We start from the raw sequence: 26,172 nt of genomic DNA, 5'->3' as shown, positions 1-26,172 counted from the left end.
AGAATGACAGAGATCTACCCTCCATCATTCCAGTTGTCTGTGAAAGCCTGTGGTCTCGCATTAACAAACCCATCCATCTATGACTGGTTACTCTTATTTCTAAACATCACTGAACTTTGCCTCCACTCAATGTTTTCTCTGTCATTAAGATGCTGACCATATGCCTTCCAGTGTAGGGTTCAACTTTTGTGTTTGGTTTCTGTCTGTCTGCTGTCAAAACAACACTTAAAAAGCCAAAGGCCATGACAGGCTAGATGTATTTGTTGAATTATACCATCCCAACCTAGCTTCACTTGGGTTTGTCTGCTTGCATAAGTATAGAGCAGTTCATACACTCAGCCAAGAGGAACCTGTTTGGCCTAGAATGCCCTTGTACTACACAAAGAGTACAACCAACAACGTGCTGTCAATGGATTTTGACAGATTGTAATTCTTTCTTTTCTGATCCCTGAAAAAGTGCAATTCATTTCAACTGTGTCCAAATATGGTTAACCAGTTTATACATGTTCAAAACAGCAGCTCTCCCCTATTCACAATTCAGGTTTTGAGCAGTGCAAATACTGTTATATTTCACTCTTAAAAAATTATAGATCAAGAAAAATAAAGTGTTGCAAATCAATTATCTCAAACAAGCTTTGCAAATCAGGGTGCTGTATCCCCCCCCCAAAAAAAAGTGATATAGTGCCCTAACAACTAATAATCTCATTTAACAAGTCTTCGGAATTTGGGATTTTAGTATGGATTCCTCATGCATTCTCTCCAATAATTCATTAGGAGCAACACTGTGTCACAATATAGCATAATTCCAGGGATCACCAGATTTGGATTCAAATCTGCCTTGGAAGTGACATTTGAACTTTCTCCTAAATCAATCAGTGACATCACCAATGCTTTCTATCACATGAAAGCTCCTTCTGTTACAATGGTGTGCAAATTGAAGCTTCTTGTTAGCATAAAATCTTGTTATCATAGCAGGAAGGAGCCAGGACTTAATGGCATAGAACAGTGTTTCTCAACCTTGGCTACTTGAAGTCACGTGGACTTCAACTCCTAGAATTCTCCAGCAAGAATTGAAGTCTACATACCAGAGGTGGGTTTCAGCAGGTTCTGACCAGTTCTGGAGAACCGGTAGCGGAAATTCTGAGTAGTTCGAAGAACTGGTAGAGGAAATTTTGAGTAGTTTGGAGAATTGATAAATACCACCTCTGACTGGCCCTGCCCCCATCTATTTTCTGCCTCCCGAGTCCTAGCTGATCAGGTGGAAATGGTAATTTTGCAGTAACCTTCCCCTGGATTGGGGAGGGAATGGAGATTTTACAGTATCCTTCCCCTGCCACGCCCACCAAGCCACACCCACCAAGCCATGCCACGCCCACAGAACCAGTAGCAAAAAATTTTGAAACCCACCACTGCTACACATATGCCTTCAAGTAGCCAAGGTTGAGAAACACTGTGACAGAACATCGAACAATGTTACCAAATTATTTTGAGGGGCTCAATTTATTTCCTGAATAAGTCTGAAGCCACTCTTGGTAATATACTGTCTCTGAAAACTAGCATTTTCTGTGCATAAAGGGTGACCTTTATGCTCAGGAAATCATAATTCTTCTTTCTTGGAGCAGACACTTGGCTATATCCCCAGAGGCCATAAAGGAAAACTTCTGGTACCCAGCGAACAATATTATCCCTACCAACCTGCATAAATATTTTTAATTGTAAACATCACTAGAATCAACAATATTCTACTGTAGATATTGTTGTTTACAGGAATATTTTATTTGCTGCCTTTACCTATTTGCTAAATTATCTGGATGCTACAGAACTTCTTTTTTTAAAATCATTTTGACAACTGCCTTATTTCTGATGGAGTAATAGACAGAGCTCCGTAAAGCATCTCATTGGCTGACCCCCATGCTGAGAGGTCTGAATAGACAGAAATCACCTTTTGTTCTGCTGCCTCTCCATCCCTGCCCAAGCCTTTCCTTTTCATATAATGGCACAGCAGGTGAAAACTAGTAAGCATCTTTACCATTCAACCATGAAGTCATTAGCAAGTTGAGCTCAGCCAATAGGTAATTTTCTGATAAATCCACGGATGGCCAAGATGGAAGAGTTTTGCTTAGTCGGGCAAAAGTAACAGAAGCTGGATTTTCAGTCCCTTCCAGTTTCTCTAAAGAGAGAAAGGGAAAGAGGGACTACTATAATGAATTCCAAACATGGGGTGAAATAAAAGAGCATATTCAAGGAGGTAAGAGCCAGTTTGGTGCAATGATTAAGACATCAAGCTAGGGAGCCGGCTTTAGGCCTCAAGCCAGCTGGGTGACCTGGGGTCAGTCAATTTCTCTTGACCCTAGAAAGAAGGAAGTGACAAACCGACTCTGAAAAACCTTGCCAAAAAAAACCTGCAGGGACCTGTCCAGGCAGTTTTCGAGAATCAGACACGATTGAATAGAAGTGGGGGATGGGGAATCAACAAGGTAATAAGTAACTAGTTTAGCTAGGCTAATACTCATTTTATTTGCATTAGTCTTGACCTAACCCCTAAGCACTTTTTAAAACAGTTTTACAGTTCACCAAAACTTCCTCATCCCATTGTTTTCTTTTCCTTATCATCTGAGTTTAGAGAATAGAAGATAATGTAGCAGAAATAGTCCCGGAGCTATTAGCATTAGGAAAAGAAAACCCAAGCTGAAAATAGCATTGTTTATGCTGGTGACATTAATGATCCTAACCAATCAGCATGTATTCACTCAATTAGGTTGCCTTCCATACAGTGTCAACTTCTTGCTGCTGACAAAGACAGCTGTGGGAATTCCTTCCCGTTCTTTTGGGGAATTTGCTTATTTTATAGTAAGCCCAGATATATTCAGTGAATTAGAAAATAAGAGTATTGCAATCTTGGATCAGCCCCGAGGGATGTTTACTCCGGAGACAGACAAACTCAACATCCAATATTATCATTTCATACTTATTACCCTCATCTGCTAGAAAGTATACTTTAAATTCAATATTTCTTTTTGCGGTTAATAAATCCACATGAATCCTATTTGCTTCTATGGAAAGGTACTATTCAGAGAGAAATGACTGTATTATCCTCCTACTAGTCAAGACTATAATTATCCCTGTCAGTAGCCATATTGCACTTATTATACACTAGTATTTTACTGTCAAAAGATGCATAAGGTTCTTCCATAGATGTCCAGATCTGGATTTAATATAGAAAAATGCTTTTAATAAATATGTGCCTTTGACCTGCCTAATCTTAAGCACTTGATATATATAAATATATATATATATATACGTCTTTGGTTATTCGGGTTTCCTCCTGCGTAAAATTGGAGGTGTCTTGGCAACGTTTCGACGAAGTCTCATTCGTCATCTTCAGGCTGGTGTTTTCAGCTTCGTGCTTCTAGAAGCTTGAAGCTGAAAACACCAGCCTGAAGATGACGAATGAGACTTCGTCGAAACATTGCCAAGACACCTCCAATTTTATGCAGGAGGAAACCCGAATAACCAAAGACCTACATATAAACACCCGCGAAAACCTCAGAAAACAAATATATATATACATATACACATACACCTGGTATGTACACACACACACACACACTCACTCACTCACACACACACACACACACACACACACACACACTGTATTAGAGGGGAGAAATCTATAATGTGGCTCTAATGAATTTATTGGAAACTATTTGCATTTTGAAGTACACATAAAATGGGACCATATGTGTTAGGTTTTAACAGATTGCCAGATATTTTGCTCTTGTCCATCATTCAGAACACCCATGCATTTAAAATGACTTTCCTCAATCTGTTCTCTATAAATGTCTTAGAATTGAAATGTCTCATAGTGGCTGGGATTTATGGCAATACCAAAAGTTTGGAAATTACTAGTCCAAGTAAAAAGGTGAATTAATTCCAGCATATTTAAGACAGCATTAACATAGAATAACCTACTTAAGAATACTTATTATGCTTGCCCCAAATAAGGTAAAGTTGATTGATTTGTGTGGTGAACACAAATAAATATTAAAATCTTTACATCAGATCATCAAAAAAGAATTTCAGCTGTTCCCTTCCTATAAAGGATTCACTTAATTATAGCCTTCATGCTTTCAGTAGCTACTGTATTTTCTACAAATAGATTTACCGGTACTTTATAGAAAATTTAAGTGAACCATTTAAGAGTTGTTCCTCCACATTATGACCTTATACCAATAAAGGCATCAGTGGGGAAAAATGTTCTCTAAGCAACATCTAGGCAGATTTTTCAACTTTTACAATTTCAACATAAGCCATAAACTGAACCTTCAATGATCAGCAAAATAAATGCATATAGATATGACACCTTATCACAAAAATCAGATATTTAGCACTGATATGTGAGCAAAGTACAACATCATAAAGTGAGTTCATTAAGTTATTAATATAGATTTGTAATCTATGGCACCTACCAGTTAAGTCATGATTATGAGGTCTGTTCATGAACTATAGCCATAGTTTTTAGATTCTGATTTCATGCTTGAAAATTAATATGATTTGGAAGTCTTCAGATGCTCTATCTAAACCTTTATTCCTTCCCATTGTTTAGCACCAAAAATCAACAAGTGATTTAGGACAGGGGTCTCCAACCTTGGCAACTTTAAGAGTTGTGGACTTCAACCCTCAAAATTCCTCAGCCAACTGAAGAGTTGAAGTCCACAACTCTTAAATTTGCCAAGGTTGGAAACCCCTGATTTAGGAAACTGACATTTCGTTTTAAAAAAATTGTAATTGAAGCCCCCCCCCTTTTTTTTTCTCTCCTTCTAAGAAGATCACATTTGACAAGTTTCAGAATTTGGAGTTTGGATTTTATTTTGTTTTTGAAGTATTTCTCTGCCCACTTGTGAGCAACTGTTGAAAGCAATTGAAAATTCCAGCCATTTTAAAAAAGGACCTACAGCAGCTTTCCAAAATCCAAAAATGTGCACCACCTCGCCCAAAATGTTGGGATTCCTGGCATAATGTACAATTAAGAGTCATTGCCTTTTATTTATTATTATTATGTTTTTTGACAGCTGCAGTTGAACCATTTCAAACCCTGGTCTGGAAAATATACATACAAAACAAACAAACCAAAAAGGGTTGATTTGATTGGAAGGTGTTTTCAGCACAAACCCCTCTCCTGCTTGATGGAGACCTGAATCAGCAGAAAGCAAACAACAGCAGGGGAAAAAATGTATCTATTGTGTCTCAAGTGCACATGGCAGGTCATTGCTTCTTTTTGTTTATATTATAGCGGCCCTTGACACTCTTAGAACAGTTTGTTCAGCTGTATCTACAAATAAAATGATGTGCTGTGTTCCCTCTTTGGCCATATTTTTCAACTTCCTGGGAAGAGCCATACTTTTTAGTACAACCATAGCCTCAAAATCTCTCTCTCTCTCTCTCTCTCTCTCTCTCTCTCTCTGTCTCTGTCTCTCCCTGCCTCCCTACCTCTTTCCCCATCTCTCTCTCTCTCTCTCCCTCCCTCCCTCCCCCCCCTCTCTCTCTCACACACACACACCTTTAGAAAAGGAGTGATCGCTCCTGTGGTTTAACTGCATTAGACCACAAGAGAATGCTTACAAAAAATCAATGCTATGCTACATCCAAGTAGAGAGTCAAGGAACACATAGTCCATTCTTTGTGGATGAATACACGACTTATGAAGTCCTCAGCAGCATGGGTCCTAACCACTTCATTTTAATGGCCCTGCACAATCTCTGCAATCCATTATGACTGAGCCTATTAATGGATCTTCTATAGAGTGGCCAAGGCACCATCAGCGCAGAGGTGGGCTCTCGTCAGTTGCCTTCCTGCTTTTCCAAGCCCAGGGATTTCTTAATGGCAATTCAGACCTCGCTGTGGACTTCCATTCCATTTATATCATTATAGAGTAGATGCTAAAAGAAGCTTGGATGTGGGGAACCAAATCCTCACTTAACTAGAAGCCTACTGGGTGGCCTTGGACAAATTCCTTATTCCTGCAGCTTAGCTTATATTATACAGAAGTTGTAAGGCTGGAATTCTGCTTTGAATTACATGACAGAAGACCTGAATACCAATGTGGCAAATAAAGGATAAAGGCACTTTACCTTATTGTATTAACTCTGTAATTGTTGCATTGAGCACAAGAAGAAGCAGATAAATGATGTGATTAATTCATAATATGCAAAGCAGCTTTATTTAAAAAAAAGATTGCCATTTGATTAAGAAAGTTGTTTTTAAGTTTCACACACTGAAATGGCATCTTTTTCATATCAAGTATGAACAATTTTAATAACTTATCACCTTCTCTTTCACAAACTGGACTGGGCAAAAGATGGAATAAAAATCAATGGTGCCTATTTAAATCACTTAATATTTGCAGATGATGATGTACTTTTCTCACAAGACTTAGAAGAGCTACAAAGACACATAGAAGAGCTGCACAAAGCAGGAGAAACATTTGGCTTAAAAATAAACCTGAAAATGAGCCAGGTTATGTTTAATAAATTCACCAAAGAAAATAACATTTTTATATCTGGAGATGAATTAGACATACCAGTAGTAAACCACTACAGATATATTGGCCAACGGAATTTCAATAGAAGGTGATACAATAAAGGAAATTGAATGGTATGTTAAATGTAGTTGGCAGACACTCGTCAAGCTAAGCATAATTTTCAAGAACAACCTTCCCCTATGCCTGAAGAGAAAAGTTTTCAATCAGTATGTGCTACCTGCTCTCACATATGCTGATGAAACATGGACACTAACCTCACAATCAATACAAAAGCTAAGAGTGGCACAAAGAGCCATGGAAAGATACATGCTTGGCATCACAAGACAAGATGTAAAGAACCACACATGGATTAGGGAACCAAAAAAAAGTATACAATATCATCAAGAGAGTAAAAGAATTGAAATGGAAATGGGCTGGTCACATAGTAATAGCAATAGCACTTAGACTTATATACCATTTCATAGTGCTTTTACAGCCCTCTCTAAGTGGTTTACAGAGTCAGTATATTGCCCCCAACAATCTGGGTCCTCATTTTACCCATCTCGGAAGGATGGAAGGCTGAGTCAACATTGAGCCGGTGAGATTTGAACTGCCAAACTGCAGCTAGCAGTCAGCTGAAGTAGCCTGCAGTACTGCACTCTAACCACTGTGCCACCTCGGCTCTAGCAAGAACTGATGGCAGGTGGACCAAGGCAGTCATAGAACAGATCCCACTTGATAAAAAGCATCCATGAATGAGACCTAAAACAAGATAGATCGATGACATCAGCAAGTATTGTGGGTCCAATTGGCAAAAGAAAGCTCAGGACCATATTGGTTGGAAACATGCGGTAGAGGCCTTCATCCTGCAGTGGATAGACAATGTCTAAAAATGATTATGAATGATGAAATGATCTCTCTTATAATACAATAAATGTTCTCTTCTTCTCATCTCCCATCTCTTATCTATAAACAAATCCTTTAAAACCTCATCATTTCATTCAGATAAGCCAAATCCATTAACTACTAGGAATAACAACATATCTATTTTAATCTTGATCGTATAAACCAACTTTACATTTTTTTTCTTTTTCTTTTTAACAATCTTTACCTTTGGTCCCTTTAAATAACGGCTCAGAATTTGATTTGATTTCATTTTTTTTCTTTGAACCTTCCCACATAAGGGGAATATGTATGTATATAAAATGACATTTCTTAAATCATTAGGAATTGAATTGCTATAAAACCATTCAGAGTGATTTGAATTGTAGACCCGTACCTTATTCAGGCTGGCTTTCATATGCATTCATAGGTTTAACTAAATCACTGAATGATTAAATTGGAATCCAGTAGAAAATCAAAAGAGAACAATATAAGCTTCCAGGTATCTGCCCTGCTAAATATCCTCAAGCACCACTTGTAGGACTAAGGAACCAAAAGCTTATCAGTTGCTTTATTATAACAGAAATATTTGGGAAAGTCAATAATTATTGGAAATTCCAGAAGTGTGCAATCAATAAGACCTGAGCAACTGAATCTGCTTGATTTTAACATTTTGCTTATGTAAGCAGTAACTATTAAGAGGGCAGCATTTAAAAACCACAAACACACAAGAAACATAAAAATTAGTGGTAGTTTGGTTGTCCCAGACACACTTATTGGAAGAGGTATTTTTTTTAATATTGTGAATATTTGACTGCCTAAATGGGCTTGTGATGGTCTCCTGTGACGAAGAAAATCATTTTCTGCTATTTTGTTTCTGCAACATGCTACAGTCTGTGTTTATAACAAGTATTTCTCACTGTGCTCCTACTTTAAAATCCTGAGGTTTATCCATAGCAATTTCCCACGTTTTTCGTGCAAAGCCTTGAAAAGATGCCTCAAGCAAGACATGCAATCAAAAATAAAACATGCCAGTTATTGACTGTGTCTCCAACTCCTTAGGGGGCAGCTTCCGGCTACGCTTGTCTGAAGAAACCCGTGTTATGAAAAGCGAAATTGAAAGAAAGCAGAAATTAAAGCCAGCAGCTTTGTCTGGGCCTCCCACGGCAATATATATGTTTAAAAAAAAAAAAAACTTTAAAAGTTCAAAGCCTCTCTTACTTCCCCTGACCCAATTCGGTCATTTCTTGTTTGGTCCTATATGAACTGTAAATTCTAGGCAAAAGAAATGCTCCTGAGGTTGATTGCAGAATCCTGCATACATTATATTTGTAATGAATAGCAAAGATCTTCGAAATGTATGCCTAAATTGAATACAGGATGCAAGCTGACAAACGTGATACTTCCAGAAGCCCGTGACTGGCTATAGTTTCTTGCTGAGTGCAGTTTCTATCACAGAATATGCTTGTTTCCATGTACCATAAATCAAAGTTCATAACTTGTTCTACACTTGAGGACTGCACTTGACCTCTGGGGAGGGTACACTCCAAAAAATTGTGAGACGAAGCAGGGCAAAAATACCAGATTTCATTTGAAGTGAAATAATCCATAGGTTTATTTTCAGACTTCTTTCAGTTGATGGTAGACTAGAATTTCTGCACATGATGATTCAAGGATCAGGCCATGTTTCAAAAACCATGAAAGCTGTTACCGAACTCTGAAACTAACAGCTTTAAAATGCAATATTTCTGCTTAGGGTAAAAACAAAATTCATGTTTTGAGGGTTTTCCCCTGCCTGAGGGGTGTAATAAATGGAAATTTTCAAACTTTGGCCAGGAGGCACAGTTGCCACTAGTGCTTGTTCTGGTAGAAAATCTAGCTCTCGCACTTATGAATTTCATAATTTCCCTGGTCTAGCATATTAAAAAGTATCACTCAAGGGCCAGCAGTCTCATAGCTCCAGCCAACCTGACCTTTAGTCATCAGGTTGGTTCTTCCTGTTGTAGATGGACACCTTAAAATCATCAGTGATGGGTAAAGTCTTTGAAACAGGCATCTGATAAATAAAAACAGAAAAGGAAAAGAATTTTTGAGCCATTTGAGGAATAGCCCCAAAGAAACCATAGTGAGAATGCATTTTAATGTTTGATATAAGTAGGGGAGAGTAACTGGGTGATAATGACAGATTCTGCTTGTTATAAAAATCTGAATGAAAGAAGAATGCCAGAGATTCAAAGGTTCACTTGTTTTAGAATTCATAAGAGTTGGTTTCCGATTGTGGCTAGAGGAAATTTTGCTGGCTTTGCTCAAATCACAAAGTAAGTGTGTAGGGTAACCAATGGCTCCATTGAAAAGGTAGTCCTTCCTCTGCAAAATTGTCAATAGACTGGGCTGTGGTTAGCCTGCAACAGATTTAAGTACTCTGTTCCAAATGGGCAGGAAGTGTTCTTCATAAACAGACAGAGAAACCTACCCTGAAGTCACTGTGAAGGCAAACGGGGAATTAATAAAGAACCATGTTGTTCATTTATGCCCTCCGAGACAGAACAGTTGCCTGCCTGTTCTGGTGATGGAGCAATGAGGTGGCTCAGATAGTTCTGCCATTAAATGTGCATTGTGTTTCCATGAAAAAGGGCATTTAATTCTATACAATTTTCTATCAGTTGTAGGGGAAGAAGGCAGGAGAACCAAAAACATCTGCCTTTCTCATCTGTAAAGCTATAAAGATATAACAAGTATTTGAAAACGGCATGCAGGACAGGAAAATGCCCCAACCGAGAGTTGTGTAAACAGAGGAGGATCTATTGGCTGTGAATGCAAACCATACTTTTTAGTCCCAGCCATTACAGCCATCTTCTTGTAATGAGACACTTGGGGTTCAAAGAATTTCACTGGAATGAAAGCAATGAAGCATTTGCAGTTATGTTGACATACTAAAATTCTATATCATGTTTATTAAATCTAGGAATTTAAAACTATTCATGTAACCCATTTAGATTTCAGCAACAGAATGATTGTGGTAGAATTCTGTATAACATTTTGACATTGAGATCTTGGGATTTGAAGATTTATTGTTTATTTGAATATGCAATCCTCTCAAGATCTAGTCCTTTTTTCAGGTATGGCCTATCTTTCCTCTAGGTTTGGTAAACATGATTGTCTCCAGCTCTGTCTTCACAATAGCCCTATGGGCAAATCTGGCTGAACAATGGGTTAAGATTGTAAGATTATAAATCAAGATTGTTTAATAAACATCATGGCCAGTGGTGGGTTGCTACCAGATTGCCCCGGTTCGGGCGAACCGGTAGTAGTGGCGGCAGGAGGGTCCATCCACCCGCCCGGACATCATCAAATACGCTCTGCACATGCACAGAAGTGGCACATGCATGAGCAAATCGGTAGCAAAGGTAAGTGAAACCCACCACTGATCATGGCTGAATGAAAGCCTAAATTATTTCATAGTTCATAAATTTATTTCAGTGAAGTAAAATGAATCTATGAATTTAGCATCAACATATGACTTTTAACCAATATATTTGATATCTATTTTCTCCATCCCAACCTGCCTGCTTATTAAAATCTGATGTGCATTGTCAAGAAAGGTTTTCCAGTGATTTTCTCCCTTGAGATATTCATGACATGACTTTTTAGCCTCCAATGCCAGATTATGACACAATTCTTCTGATGGATTCACTGTAAAATTTGGTATTTTAAACTGATTCTTCACGATCTGTTCTTTTGTTTCTTCTTTGTCTTTACTTGTTGATTCTTTTATGGTGCTCTAAATATGTGTAGTCATCATGAGCACCACTTTAGGAGGTGAGAAAACTGAATATGTAGCAGTCAATGCATATTGAACATTTCTGCAGTTATTTATTCAAAAATGTATGCTTCTGATGACAAAATTAAAACCTCATTAATACAAATCTGGTTAAGTTTTGCTACACTGGGATACCAGAAGCATTTATTTTCCTTCCATTTAGATTGAAGCCATCCTAATATAACTTGCATTGATATTTCAGTGATATTTGATCATTCAGTCTCTTGTTCAATAATTCAATAACTATTAACTAAGAGTTGCTGAATGATCTCAATGACTTCTTCCTATAACTACCCTGGTCCTGCCAGGAAAAGAATAGCAATAGCAATAGCACTAAGACTTATATACCACTTTCCAGTGCTTTCCAGCCCTCTCTAAGTGGTTTACAGAGTCAGCATATTGCCTCCAATAATTTGGGTCCTCATTTTACCCACCTCAGAAGGATAGAAAGCTGAGTCAACCTTGAGCCTGGTGAGATTCGAACTGTCAAATTGCAGACAGTTGGCAGTCAGCAGAAATAGCCTGCAGTACTGCACTCTAACCATTGTGCCACCGCGGCCATTGTGCCATTGTCTCTATTTTGCTCCAGCTTTTCTTGGTGTAGGAAGTCTGAGATTATATTGATATCATATTCAGCAAAGTCAGTATGGATATTCACAGAAAGTAGTTATATGGGATCTTCACATGGCTGAAATTATGTTCACAGGATTACAGTAAATTAGATGGGTCCCAAATATATATCCTTATAGGAGTATACAAAGACTTGTTTTAAATTTATTTATTTTAATAATATAACTGATGCCTGGGCTTTAATATCAGACATTTCCTTCTAATCTTCATTGATTGGCATGGATTCCGATTTATTGAGTTTTGAAACAGTCTCTCTTTTCTATTAAGAATGAAAAAACAATCATAAGGCCCAGTATTTTTCTACTTAGACTAGGAAGATTTAATTTAAGAAAAACTTATAATTTTCTGAAGATATTTGCTATAGAAGAGGACACTGCTGACATATGGATTACATGTAGATACTTAGTAGGCATTCAACATATGTCATCTTTTGTTTGTTTCTCACTTTGTATTCTGCTTAAATATAGCTATTGTATTTCTTAAAACATGGGTTGTTGTTTTTTAGCATGGTATGTGAACCTGGCCACTATGGCATATTTAACAAACCCAAGTTAACATATGTGAGATTGTGGTGTTAACTTAGCCAAAGTGACAATGTGGAAGAAACAAATCCAAGTTGACTTTTATATCGATTTCACTAGTGATCTTGAAGCAGATGTTCTCTTAGAGTAAAGCATACAAAATGACTAGCTATATAGATCAAGGATCCATAGGCCCATGGGATACCAAAGAGGTATGAACCCAACTTATCTCAGAAGTATTTGAGGATAAAAATGGATAAGGCTATACATCTCAAATTGAGGGCACTCGTGTGTAATTTTATACATAGCACTTAAGCATGCCATGTTTAGGTAGCAAGAACTGTAAAACCTATAGACACTAAACAATGTTCATTTCTGCTTCAAATACATCCAGTTTCAGAATGATCAAATTTGTTACAAGTGTATATACCCTGTTTTCCCGAAAATAAGACTTGATAATAAGCCCAATCGGGATTTTGAGTGCATGAGCTAAAATAAACCCCTCCCAAAAAATAAGCCCTCCCTGAAAATATTTAAATGAATGTGCAGCCGGTCCCCGCCATTTCCTCTGGTTAGGATTAGGGAGGCAGAGTTGGAAATCAGGTAAAACGCAAGAGGAGCCCCGTCTTGCTCCATGCACCCAAAAATAATAAGATCTCCCTGAAAATAAGGCCAAGTGCTTATTTTGGGGTTCAAAAAAATATAAGACAGGGTTTTGTTTTCGGGAAAACATGGTATTCAATGCAAAGAAATTTTTATTGGAGGTCCTATCCTAATGTTGGTAGGGGAAGAGAGGAAATGATAGATTAGAAGTGTAATCTGTCATTCAACCAAAGTATTATTTTATTTCCTATGCATTGAGTCTTTAGATATCTAGGAAGTAATTATCCATCTAAGTGAGGGAAATGAGAGGGATGCATTATATTCTCCGTGTCACTGCTCTGGACAGATATCTTTTCCTGTGTGCTAACCTAGCCTTATATATTGCCAGCCAGTTTCTTACTATAAAGAAGGTGAGAATGAAGAAGGTGAACTCACTAGAAAGCTAGCTGCCATTTTCTCTCTGCAGAGATAAGTAGATTTTTTAAAATCCCAATTTATTAAAAATTAAGTTCTGTTTAACATACTTTGGCTTATTTTCAGTTAAGTGAAGAAAGATTACAGGCTATTATTTTCCAAAGGAAGAATATAAAATATAAACTTTTTAAAAAAAGTAAAGTCCCATAAAATCTGTCCTTAAGAATGTCCTAGTTCTAGTAGTATCAATCAGCCAAGGACATCCCTGGTGATGTTGATGGGGTAAAGGAAGAGACGGAAGCAGCTGCCGGGAGTTTGTTTTAGCATTCAAATCACAGGAGAAAGGAGGAAAAACAGAAAGGGGTCAGTCTTCACTAGGATGGTGCCCTGATAGATACAACTTTGAATTTTTAAAAGTTTACAACAAACCCAAGAATTCTTCCAGCCTTCCTTTCAAGAGGTTTTGTGCTCCAGGCCCTAAACAGTTCTTCTCTGCCATTTCCAAGATTCAAAGAAGAGGAACACTTAAAAGCTCAGCAAAGCAGGACCGCTACCCACGTAGTGGGGGATAATAATTTGTACCTTCCTGCAACCGCACATAATACAGCCTTTATTCAATAAATAGCAAAGCCGTTTCACACCAAGCCAAAGGTCAGCTTTTGCTGTATTAATAGCTGCTCTGGGAGGGTCACTGTTGTGCTATCCTACTTTTTTTTTTTTTTCCAGGGCCTGGAGATGCAATTTCCTACAATCTGCAGGCAATTTCCCACCAATTTTCTCGGGGAGCTAATAGGCTGTGACAGGAGATGGAGCTAGCAAGCAGCAGGCGGCTTCAGAAGAGACAAATTGCATCTCTGCCACCTAACTGGGCAATCTAGATCGACAGAGTTTATAGCTTTGTAGTGTTATTGGGCCCCATGCTAACACCAAATCACTCAAGCTGCTATCTGAATTTCATATTCTCCTTCCATCTGAATTTGCCATCACCACATATCACCCACGGTTACAAAATAGATTGCATGCGATTAGTGGTTTAACGGCCTTTCAAATAGCTTCCTAGACATTGTTCAGATTCAAAATAGGGAAATGCAGAGTCTGGGCATTCAGATATCATAGTCAGTCATATTGTCCTATCAGTTTTCTGAAGAGGCAGCAAGTCATCCCCTGAGGGGATTTGCAACCACAGTCGAAATTAATTGTACTGTCATTTAATGGCAAAGGCTGGATTTTTAAAGACTTACGGCACAGAAAAAAAAAAAGACGGGGAAGTGTATAAAACAGATTGTGTAGGAGCACAGAAGAACAGAGTTGCCTGACAGTTTCCAGGGATCTGTTTTCTTCAGAATCTGGATTGTGTTAATTCCTTAATATATATAATTATCTCTGTTTTGTTGGATTACATAAAATACAGGTAGTCCTCGACTTACAACAGTTTGTTTAGTGACCGTTCAGAGTTACAACGGCACTGAAAAAAGTGACTAACCATTTTTCACACTTATGACAGTTGCAGCAACCCCACAGTCACATGATCAAACTTCAGATGCTTGGCAACTGGCTCATATTTATGATGCTTGCAGTGTCCCAGGGTCATGTGAACACCTCCTGCGACCAATGGGGAAGCCACTTGGCAACTGTGTTACTAACTTAACAGCTGCAATGATTCACTTAACAACTGTGGCAAGAAAGGTCGTAAAATGGGACAAAATTCACTTTTAAAAGGTCTCGCTTAGCAACAGACGTTTTGGGCTCGATTATGATCCTAAATTGAGGACTACATGTATCAAAAATTCCCAAATGTAAAAAAAAAAAAGAAAGAAAATTGAAGTCAGTTATGGAATTAGTATTGATGATGTTCAAGAGCATGTTATGTGGGCTGGGAAGACCGTGGTATGAAATGGCTGAACATCTTTCAAATATTTCTTTATATCCTCTTCCTCTACCTTCTCCTGCCTATAGAGTGTTTCAAAATAATTATGGGCTATTCTCTTTTTTTCCTCTAACCGGTGTTGGATGTTCCCCTCTTTGTCCTGTAGTTGTGTTATTAATCTCTTTTCCTTATCCTTTTTTAATTTGTAGGCCAACCGTCTCCCCGGCTTATTAGCATGTTCAAAGTGTATTTACTTTGCTGTTTTAAGCTTTTGGGCCATTTCCTCCAGGGAGAGCAAATTTATTTTATGTTTGGTCAAATCCCTTTCCTCTCTGGTTCTCTTATCCGGGGATGTCTGCATTTTATATTCTAATTCTTCCAATTTCTCTTGTAGATCCAATTTTGTTGAAAATTGAAGTCAGTTATGGAATTAGTATTGATGATGTCCAAGAGCATGTTGTGTGGGCTGGGAAGACAGTGGTATGACAAGGCTGAACATCAATCTATTTTATCAGGAAACTCTTGCACAATTTCATTGAGCCTACCTGGATTTTAAATGTGGAGACATTTCCTGGATGATGTGGAAAACTTTCCATTTTTATTGCCAGCATTATTATTTTTCTATTTAGGTGAATACATAACTGGTAATTCAGAGAAACAGTCTATGTATCCTGCTCTATAAAAGCCTATGCCATTAGCAAGTATTAATTTTCAGCATTTATATCATTAAATCTGTTTAGTAAATATCTGCAAAAGAAGTATTTATATTAATATCAATTCATGTTACAATTCAATTCCATGCATGGTTAAGAGGAAGGAAGCACACAGCAGAGCATACTTCTTTGGGGCAGAAAACAGTGCTTGTAAATTGAATGGAAACATGAGAATCTACTATTCAGATCTTCAGACAAAAAAGCAAATGAGCTGAAGTAATTTTCCCCCCCACGGAATAAATATTTCCTATTGAGAGCGGAAAATATAAAATTACACTGTATTTTATCTTTAGGAGCCTAAGTACTTCACCAATGAAAAAAGACAAAGTTATAATGAAGACATCAAAACAGCCTTTCGTAACAATTCTTCTGTTTTAAATCATGCAGCACTTAATATCCTGTTTTGTATTAGGGTGTTTTTTGTTTTAATGAAGTGCTGTTCCTTCAAAGCATGGAAAAGTTAGTGACTTGCACTCAGACACCATTAAGAGGCAATCTATAATTACCGTTCTAAATGTAATTATTAAAAAACACACAAACAGCTGCACTTGCAGAGAAGTTTATAGGAAACCTAAGTTGGAAGCTGAAATGAAATGAAATTATCATAGTTAATGGAATAAACATCTGGAGTAATTTGAATTTTGGCTCAACTGCAGCTGAAAATCCTTCACATTAAGAAGTCTTGAAGTACCCCTGTTGAACGAGAAACATTCCTAGAGTAGATCCAATATAGCTGTAAGGTCCTGCCCCTCAGTTCAAAATAGTGGCAGTATTAGGACAACTAATCACACCCTCATTCCAGTACACTCCAAGTAAAAAAATCTTAAGAACCAAGAGCCCTGGTGGCACAGTGGTTAGAGTGCAATATTGCAGGCAAACTCTGTCCTCAGTCTGGAGTTCGATCCAGATGGGCTGAAGGTTGAATCAGCCTACCATCCTTCTTGGATCAGTAAAATGAGGATCCAGATTGTTGGGGGCCATATGCTGATTCTGCAAACCGCTTAGAGAGGGCTGTAAAGCACTATGAAGTGGTATATAAATCTAAGTGCTATTGCTATTAGGGGCACAGTGGATTAAAGAGTTAAATCTTTACATGCTTGGTTTCTGACCAAATCCACTAAGTGTTGGATTTATATATTTAAAACATTTAAATAGCCATCCCAATTCTAACCAATTTGGGGGGGGGCTCCCGATTAACAGTTAAAACAACATGTAAAACCATATTAAAATTATAAAACTAAAGATGTGAAAATGATAAAAATTCCAAAACACCTGGCTCCAAGTCAAACTTTTAATGTGCAGTAATCCAATCTGATTCCAGCACTTTGGGGGGGGGGAGCCAGGTCTTCAAAGCTTTACAGAAGGCTAGGAGGGTGGGGTCCTGCCAAGCTTCAGGCGGGCAGTGTCCCCTAAGGCAGGGGCTGCCATGAAAAAGCTGCCTCCTAGCTCCCATCTGATGGCAATGTTTAGGTGAAGGGACTAGGAGCATGCCTATTATATCTGACCTAGTGGAATGGGTAGATGTCATTAGGGAAAAGTGATCCCACTGATAAACTGACCCTGTGCCCTACAGGACTTTAAAGGTGATAACCAGCATCTCGAATTGCACCAGGAAAGTAACTGGAAACCAGTACAGTTCGCGCAGCCAAGGTGGACAAACCTAGTGGACTCCATTACTGTGGACTCCATTACTGTGCATGCTGCTGCATTCTGGATCACTAGTTGAGGTTTCCGAGCAGTCTTCAAGGGGAATCCCATATAAAGTGCAGTCTTCAAGGGGAATCCAATATAGAGTGCATTGTAGTAATAAGAGGAGGAACTTTTTTAGCTTTCAGTAAATACATTTAACTAAATAAATTTCCACAGGCACAACACTGGTGAGAACTAACTTTGCAGGAGGAAGGGGCACAATAGAAGAAAGTGATGTTAAAGAGTGAGATGTATTTGAACCGGATGAGTAAAATCTTAATGTGCAATTTTCTCCAGTAATACATGAATGACATTTCCAAACACCAGTCTGACATTAAGGTTATGCTCACATTAAGAGGAAATACATGGCTGATTAATTAGGAGCAAGTAACTGAATGACAGCGTTAATATAGCATTTATAAATATTAAAATTGGGCATTAATTTTAAACCTAGTTTTTTCACAGTGAACACTTGGCCCAATAGATGATTTGGATAATTCTGAAGAATGAACTGAGAGCTTGGAAGTGATCCAAATATCTTGATGCAGTTAACCACAAAATAAAGAGTTATTAGCTTATCATAATTGCAGCCAATTTTAAAGTAACAGAGTACTCCACTGTGGATTGCTGCAAGGAAGTGGAACAAAGCGTGTGAAATGAACAGATGGATTTGATTTTAAACAAATTAAGCTCACTCCCTGGGATGTAACAAGTGATTTTGTAGTTTTCCATGTTATGGGTTAACTTCCCACTGTGACCTTCTCATGCTGCTTGGTAATTTTTTTTCTTCTTGTCATTAAGCACAATCATTGAAACAAGATGAGGGCTTATTATATTCAGTTCTGAAACTCTCATCTTCAGCTTTCAGGTCTACAAGGACTACTTCATACAAGATAAACTTTACCTACAGCAAAATGAATGTGCCTGAGCTGGTTCTCGTATGCTAAATTGCATAATTTCCTGCCTGGGATTTGATTTGTGAGTAGATAATCCATCTTGTGTGAACTGGCCCCTAAAGCACCCTGAAACATGAGCAGGCCGTGAATTCAGCCATTGCATTGCGGAACTGGTTTTCATCCTCATGTATTCAAGACAAAACATTGAGCTAACTATGATAATACCAGCCTCTAAACCTTTGATAGGTTTATCCCTATCAAATCCTCATATCAAGTTGGATCAATACTGTATTATCTAAAAATTAACATGTCTGGTACTCTGTGATGCTTCCTGCCAACCAGGGAATAGACCTTCCACTGGTACCTTCTAATATTTCATAATGATCATGAGTGAAAAGAATGCATGGAATACAGTTTCTTTAACAGGTAGCAGATATCACAGAAAATGCTTTATTTAGTAACTTCAGACTTTCTACTCCACTCTTCTCTTATTACTGCAAGTATTAAAAATCAGTAGAAGAGTAATCAATAAATTTAAATTACAAACCACAGAGGGAGAAAGAATAGCAAATTAAATACTATGATTACAGAAAGTCTCTTCCAAACTCTCGGTATTGCCACATTAAATGTCCTTGTGTACCAATACCTTATCATCAAGAAACCACGTGATAGTACTTAGGCAGATTGACAGAATCTCACAATCTGATTCTAAATCATTTAGAGAAGGGGTGTCCAACCCCTTGCTGGCTGGGGAATTTTGAGAGTTGAAGTCCACAAGTCTTAAAAGTTGCCAAGATTGAACACCCAGACTCAAGAGCTTTATAGCACAACACCATGTCTGATTTAAACAGATCTCAATACAACACAAAAGACTATATATAGCCTTTACAGAAGAGAAAAACAGGAAAAGTCTGAAAGCTTATCCCGACAGTTAGAAAGGAAGACCTGCCTCCTTGAGTCAGCTAATCTGCTTCAGGAAAGTCAGGTGGCATGTACAAAAATGCTTCTGAGAACTACAGTATATAAGTAAGAAAGTTCGCATGTAGGTTAAAGAGATAAAACCAAGCAAAATTGAAGAACATTCGAATCAGCCTTATTTGCTCCAGAAATGTCAGTTGCTGGGTCTACCTCCCCAAATTAAAAAAAAACAAACATTGATTAGAAGTTTGTGGGCGAGAAGACATTGCTTTACCCCGGATACTATCTTCATAGCATCAGCAGCAGAAGTACAGATTGGGCATCTGGAATCAACGCAGCTATGTATATGCTTTACATGGGATAAGATCTCCTGCTGCTATGTTTTGCTACTTTCTGGTAGCAGAAACTGGGAGTGGAAGAAACAATTGGGCCCTTTCTACTGCTAGTAAGTGCTTGTTGGCTATGTGGATTTCCAAAACAAAAGCAATCCTCATGCAGCAGGAATATTTGTGATAGAACTAGACAACTATAGATAGAAGATATGAATGGGCGCATCACTAAGCTACTCTGCACAGGCACCGCCGATCAGTATCTATCTCTTTCTATCTGATTGTTGGAGTTGTTAGGGTTAGGGTTAGAATTGTTTCCTTTTATTTGTTTACTTATTTTTCACTAAGCAATATTTTTATATCCTTTTAATAAATAAAACAATAAGTTTGTTTACTTGTTTTCATATTTCACATTTCCACACTGCCCACCCCACCTGAATGACTCCATCCTCTGCCATCCAAATTGGGCTGTATTCTGTAACATTACTTACAGAAGATCATTTGTCCCATTATTGCATATTACGCTAACCTTTTAGCAGCACAGGTAGTCCTCGACTTACAACAGTTCATTTAGTGATGACTCAAAAGTTACAATGGCACTGAAAAAAGTGAGTTGTGACCATTTTTCACACTTGATAGTTGCAGTATCCCCATGGTCATGTGATTTACATTCAGATGCTTGACAATTGACTCACATTTATGTTGGTTGCAGTTTCCCAGGGTCATGTGATCTCCCCTTTTGCTTCTGACAAGCAAAGTCAATGGGGAAACCAGGTTCACTTAATTTAACAACTGCAGTGATTCACTTAACAAATGTGGCAAGAAAAGGGGTCAAAACTCACAACAAATTTTTCTCTTAACATAAATTTTGGTTGTAAGTTGAGGACTACCTGTATATTTAGGGACCTCAGTCCATTAGAGAGAAAAAATTACTGCAAAAACAAGCAAATATGTGACTTAAGCTGCCTAAGACATCATCTTCATATTAGTTCATCCAAAGAACCAAGACTTCCAACATTTAAAAAACAGCAACTAGAAACTCTTTTTAAAGTTGTAAGTATCCTGCTGTGTACAAACACATTGAAAAATAAATAGAGACCATCCGTTCAGGAGCAGTAAGGTTGTGCAGAGAAGGAGAAAAAGAAGATAGTTTGAAATATTTACCTCTTTATAGCTTGATACAGAGCAGGATTTGAAAGTGGCTGAAATGTGGGAACCTCATACATCAAAAATGGCATATCAAATGAAAAACTCAGTCAGCCATTTTCATATAGATGCATATCTGATACGATATGTAGACACTGCTCATTTTAAAGACAATGCATTCTAGGCCATCAAGAATACTTAATATTTTATATTCCAGATGCAAAGTTATATATATTAGGACTATTATCATTTCATGCTGCTATAAAATGGATTCAGCAGAATGAGCATGTAAATTGGAAAAAAAAAAAAAGTAATGTCTTTTCAGGCACTGGATGCCAGAAAGAAAATTTGCTCCCAAATGGAAAATGTTGTCCATAATTAAGCCAACATTGCTCTGAGATCTTTCTTAAATTTGATTTTCAGGCGACGTTGTTTTGAATCAGTACAGAGAAGCTGGTTACTTATCACAAGATATATTTAAGAAACAAAATTAACATAAAAACCCAAAAGTTTTCTTTTTTCTTCTATTATGATTAAATTTATCTTGTGTACCAGTTGTACAAAATTCATGTTATCTTTTGAAGAGATGCATTTTGGTTTCAAAAAGGTCATTCAGAGTGGGAATAGACACATACTACATATCTCTCAGCACCTCTTTTGAAGAGCTGTATCTTTTTTTTCCTGAGCTCCCTAAGTAGTCCCAGTAAATCTGCATTTGGCTCACCTTTTCAGCTTCAGATCTGAAGCACAGTGTATCTGCAATTAATATTACAGTGGAACCTCTGGTCATGACCATAATTCGTTCCATAACTTTGGTCTCAAACCGATTTGGTCGTGACCCGAACCTAATTTTGGAAATTTGGTGTTTACAAAAAAAAAAAAAAATGGCACAAAAGGGGGAAAAAAATTATTTTTTGGTTGGAACCCGATTTGGTTATGGTCAGAAGCGTTCATGACCAGAGGTTCTACTGTATAGCCAAATTCTTCTTAAAACCTTAACTGTATTCATATCCTTTCAAAGTAGCAAAATTCATGGAAGAATGGAACAGCTCAAAAGCAGGAAGGGTAATCAACTACAGGTAATCCTCAATTTACAACCATTCATTTAGTGACTGTTCAAAGTTACAATGATGTGACTTATGACCATTTTTCCCACTTACCACCATTGCAGCATCCCAGTGGTCATGATCATAATTCAGATGCTTGGCAACTGGCATTCATTTATGACAGTTGCAGTGTCCTGGGATTGTGTGATCACCTTTTGCGACCTTCTGACAAGCAAAGTCAACAGGAAAGTCAGATTCACTTAACAACCATGTTACTAACTTAAGAACTGCAGTGATTCATGTGTGGCAAGAAAGATCATAAAATGGAGCAAAATTCACTTAACAACTGTCTTGCTTTGTAAGGGAAATGTTGGGTTCAATTTTGGTTGTAAGTCAAGAACTCCCTGTGCTCATTTTCTGATGCAGTGTGGTAAACAACTATTTTCTATCAGTAATAGGAGTACTACACTTTATAAAATTATAGATATATTTCTGAACTGATCTGTATTACCTTTGTTGGATGCAACATTCCTAAACAAATTTTACAGGTGCTCAAAATAGAAAACCTTAGCAAATACTTCCCAGTTTTAGCCTAGCTTATAAGTTTTCAACTATATACTGAATTTTTTTTCTTTAAATTATTTAAGGGGCATCGGTGGGGGGAAAGAAAGGAGACTGTTTATTGATACTAAAGCCTTTACTGTAATAAACCAAATATATTTACAATTTGTACAAATGTTTGATCTTCAACAAAACATACAAAAACCCATATCCCAAGAGGCAAAAACCAGGAAACAAGTTTATCCAAGATACCACTGTTCTACACAAGACAGAATGCAGGTGGAACCGCAAGTGCTGAAACGTCATCCCACATCGTCAAGCAATGAGCATGATTCTATGATGTCATAAAGGAGGGGCCCAAAAGGCTGCAACAGACTCTGCTGTTTAAATCCATTAAAGCTATGCTACATTAGTCCTTCTTGCTAGATGTTGAGGAGCGTCATGGGAAGATGTGGGAACCAAGTTCTTCGTTTCATCATTTTAAAAAAGTAGAGTCCTTCTACATCTACAGTTTAAAATCATTTTGGCCCAGTTCAACTCTTTTTAAGTTTCCAACACAATTTCTCAGTAGATAACTTCATAGACGGTAGCCTTCTTGTCTCCAGATCCAGTAACTATGTATTTATCATCAACAGAGATATCACAGCTGAGCACAGAAGATGACTCTTTGGACTAGGAGAGAAGAAACAGAAGTATAAGGCTCTATATATGCACACCTATGTTCTTCCCTTGCTCCCACCCACAATGCATCAAGATTTAAATTCTAATGTGAGTGCAACATGTCATTTTTAAAGGTTGAAAATGACATGTCATCTCAAAGAATTCTGTTTTTAAACTTATTTTATATGCAAATTATAGTTCTTACCTGGAATATACTGGCACCATATGGGGTCCTCCAGGCATTTAGGAGATTATCTTTCCCGGTACTTACAAACCATTTGCCTGGAAAATGATCATTAATGAGAACACTTAGACATACTACATAGACATACACTGTATTCATAAAAGCTCTCTTCTGAATTGTTTCCAGGCTTACTTAATGCAAGCAAGTTTGTGACTCCAACATCACAAGGGAGAGAAGAGGACAAGGGGAAGAGAAAGTATGAAAAAGTGTCAAAGAACACTTCACAAAACTTAATGCAACTTTTCATTTTGACAAATGCTTGCTGGCATAAGTAAGCCACGGAGTTTCTGAAATCAACTTTTCAAGTGATTCTTATGAAGTAATTGAAATACAAGATTTAACTAAAAGGCCATAACTGACAGGTCCAGTGAGTATCAAAACTTTGGAGCTTCAACATGTTTTAGCTTCACAAGCAAGGAAAACTCTATGCTACCAGCTGTTTTGAGATGTTGCTTTGATTCTATTGTATATTTATCAATTTTATATCCTGCTGCAATCACAGGATTCTCAATGGTTCATAAGGTCAGAAAAGTAAAAAAAACCAATGTATATAGAAAGATAGGTATCTGACAAATAAAACGAAAGCACATCAATGCTCCCAAAGTTCTTCAGAAAAGGACAATGTTAAAGACATACAAATCTCCACAAAAAGTCATCCCAGATAGCTGGCCACATCATTAAAAAAAAAAAAAGCTGACCCGTGTTGAGTATTTGCGGCAGTTTAGTTGTTTATAAGGGCATGGACCACTGTAGTCATGCCATCTATTCCAAGTAAGGCTGCAACTGGCATATCAGTTAAAATTGGCAAAAGACTCCACAAATTGATCCAGCAGGAATTGCAAGTCAAAGAGTACTCCAAATTTGTAAACTTCCTGCAGGTGGCTAAGAATATCGTACAGTGACCCTATCCACTATATTATTATTTTGTAAATCTTCTCACATCATTGCTGGGAGAACCACCAAGAAGAGAGCTACATTTATTTTCTACTTCTTAAAGCAAAGTGGAATGAAAATATTCAAGTGCCTTGCCTTCTTTTAAGGGCAGCTATGGCTAATTTATACAGATGTTGATGGCTGTTAGACATTATTCCTCTAACTTACCACAGTATGCAAACTTGAGTGATAGCACACAGCTTTCATGCAGATGAAGCTGGTATTTGTCTGGCTTATTTACATGCAGTACTTCCACATTACTGCTTTCCATTCCCACAGCCAGCCATTCACCAGTGGGACAATAGCCAAGGGAAAATATCTTTAAAATAAAAAGAGAGAGCTATTTACAATCCCATCCCAGCAAAAAGGGTAAACAATGAGAGAGAGGGAGAGAAAGAGTGGGATGGGGTGCAGGGAGAGAGAAATGGAAACTGTGTTACATATATTCTGAAACATAGGATAATGATTTAGAGCTTGAAATCAGGACCAATATACATTTATAATATGTATATATTAATCCCAGAATAGGTGGACCAGTGCTAAACAGGCTTGTCACCTATGAAGGCATTTTGCTGCATTTTATTCTCCTTTCACCTAGCCTAACTGAAAATGCCAAATAAGATTTATATATGCACTCACAGTTTTAAAGATTGTATAGGAAATACTCCTTTTTTCCCCAAAGAAATTGTCACAAACAGGTGGTATAAATTCCTAAATACATCCTTGTTAGAAGTGGTGTTTATCCTCTAATAAATGGCTTCCTTAATAGTAGCTTGAGACTATAATAACCTATATAGATAATAAGGTTAAATTGTGAACACAGTTAAGCAGTACTTCTGAGACAAATGTTTGGTCTCCTCCCAGAGTTACTAAATGTATCCAGTATATGAAGGAATTGAAATGTGTATTATTCACTGTCTTAGAAATGCTTTAAGAAAATAAAAGACACCTGGGATGTGAAGTCATGCTGCTGGAGCTGCCTTCCTTCTCTCAAGTCCCAGGATCTGACAGTGTTGTCCAGGCCTCCCGTCCAGAGCTTGGTACCATCATTAGAAATGTCAATACAGCTGGCTCCATCTGTGTGGCCCTGGAATTGCCTGATAAAACAAACCAGATTGAATAATGATTTCCTGCCAGAACTCAAGGTAAACACTGTTGTGTTGTTAGTTTTGGATGCTGCCTGAGTATCATCTTCTCTGCATTAGCTAATGTGCATGAAGCAGCAATCTTGCACCCTTCCCTACTGTGAAATGAGCTCCCTGTATGCAAGTTTTTTTGTGGCTTTTTTTTTTTTTGCAGGTGCCAAAGCACATGGAATGAACCGCAAATTTGGGTAATGAGAACCAAACATATGTGTGCATTGATCTGTAAAAGGTGGAAGACTCTTTGAAAAGCTGTAATTCACTACCACAACACCTGGAAATAAAAATTGAACAGATTACCAAGCTAAACTCAATATACAAAAGGCAAATTGGCTCACAGAGAAAGCCAGTTATTTATAGGCTTTGTGGAGCTGCCGAATCAAGGACATTTTTTTAAATGCTTAAAAGATTTGGCTACATAAACACAAGGAGGAAGCTATCCAGAAACACGACCTGACTAAGCCTTGCAAAACTCTGACCTAAGTCTGTCATCATTATTCAACATTTTATATTTTAAATGGTTATAATTTTAATATAAATTTTATGTGTGAAAGCCCTTGTTCTCAGTAATAAAAACTTACTCAAGTATATATTATACCCTAAGATTGAATGTTTAAAGGGCTTGCTTTTTTTTCCCA

The 26,172-nt window shown here is 37.6% G+C and overlaps 1 protein-coding gene and 1 long non-coding RNA gene across 5 annotated transcripts in view; one reads left to right on the top strand and one right to left on the bottom strand.

The window, feature by feature from the left end:
* Positions 1-22,672: 22,672 nt before the first annotated feature.
* TLE1 (TLE family member 1, transcriptional corepressor) overlaps positions 22,673-26,172 on the bottom strand; it is a 74,432-nt gene continuing 70,932 nt past the window's right edge. For all 4 annotated transcript variants that reach the window (XM_034410178.3, XM_034410174.3, XM_034410177.3 and 1 more), the window contains 4 exons: positions 25,342-25,489; positions 24,561-24,711; positions 23,421-23,497; positions 22,673-23,227 (listed from right to left, as the gene is read on the bottom strand). In XM_034410178.3, the coding sequence (XP_034266069.1) occupies positions 23,120-23,227; positions 23,421-23,497; positions 24,561-24,711; positions 25,342-25,489 (484 nt within the window). In that variant the 3' untranslated portion in view covers positions 22,673-23,119. The remainder of the gene's footprint in view (positions 23,228-23,420; positions 23,498-24,560; positions 24,712-25,341; positions 25,490-26,172) is intronic.
* LOC117661412 (uncharacterized) lies at positions 23,227-24,154 on the top strand. Its single transcript, XR_004589994.3, has 2 exons — positions 23,227-23,323; positions 23,586-24,154. It is a non-coding gene; the product is annotated as an uncharacterized LOC117661412 (long non-coding RNA).

The sequence above is a fragment of the Pantherophis guttatus genome, chromosome 2, assembly GCF_059756535.1.
Source record: "Pantherophis guttatus breed Tessera chromosome 2, ASM5975653v1, whole genome shotgun sequence".
Classification (NCBI taxonomy): Eukaryota; Metazoa; Chordata; class Lepidosauria; order Squamata; family Colubridae; genus Pantherophis; species Pantherophis guttatus.
This window is presented reverse-complemented; position numbering and strand designations above follow the sequence as displayed.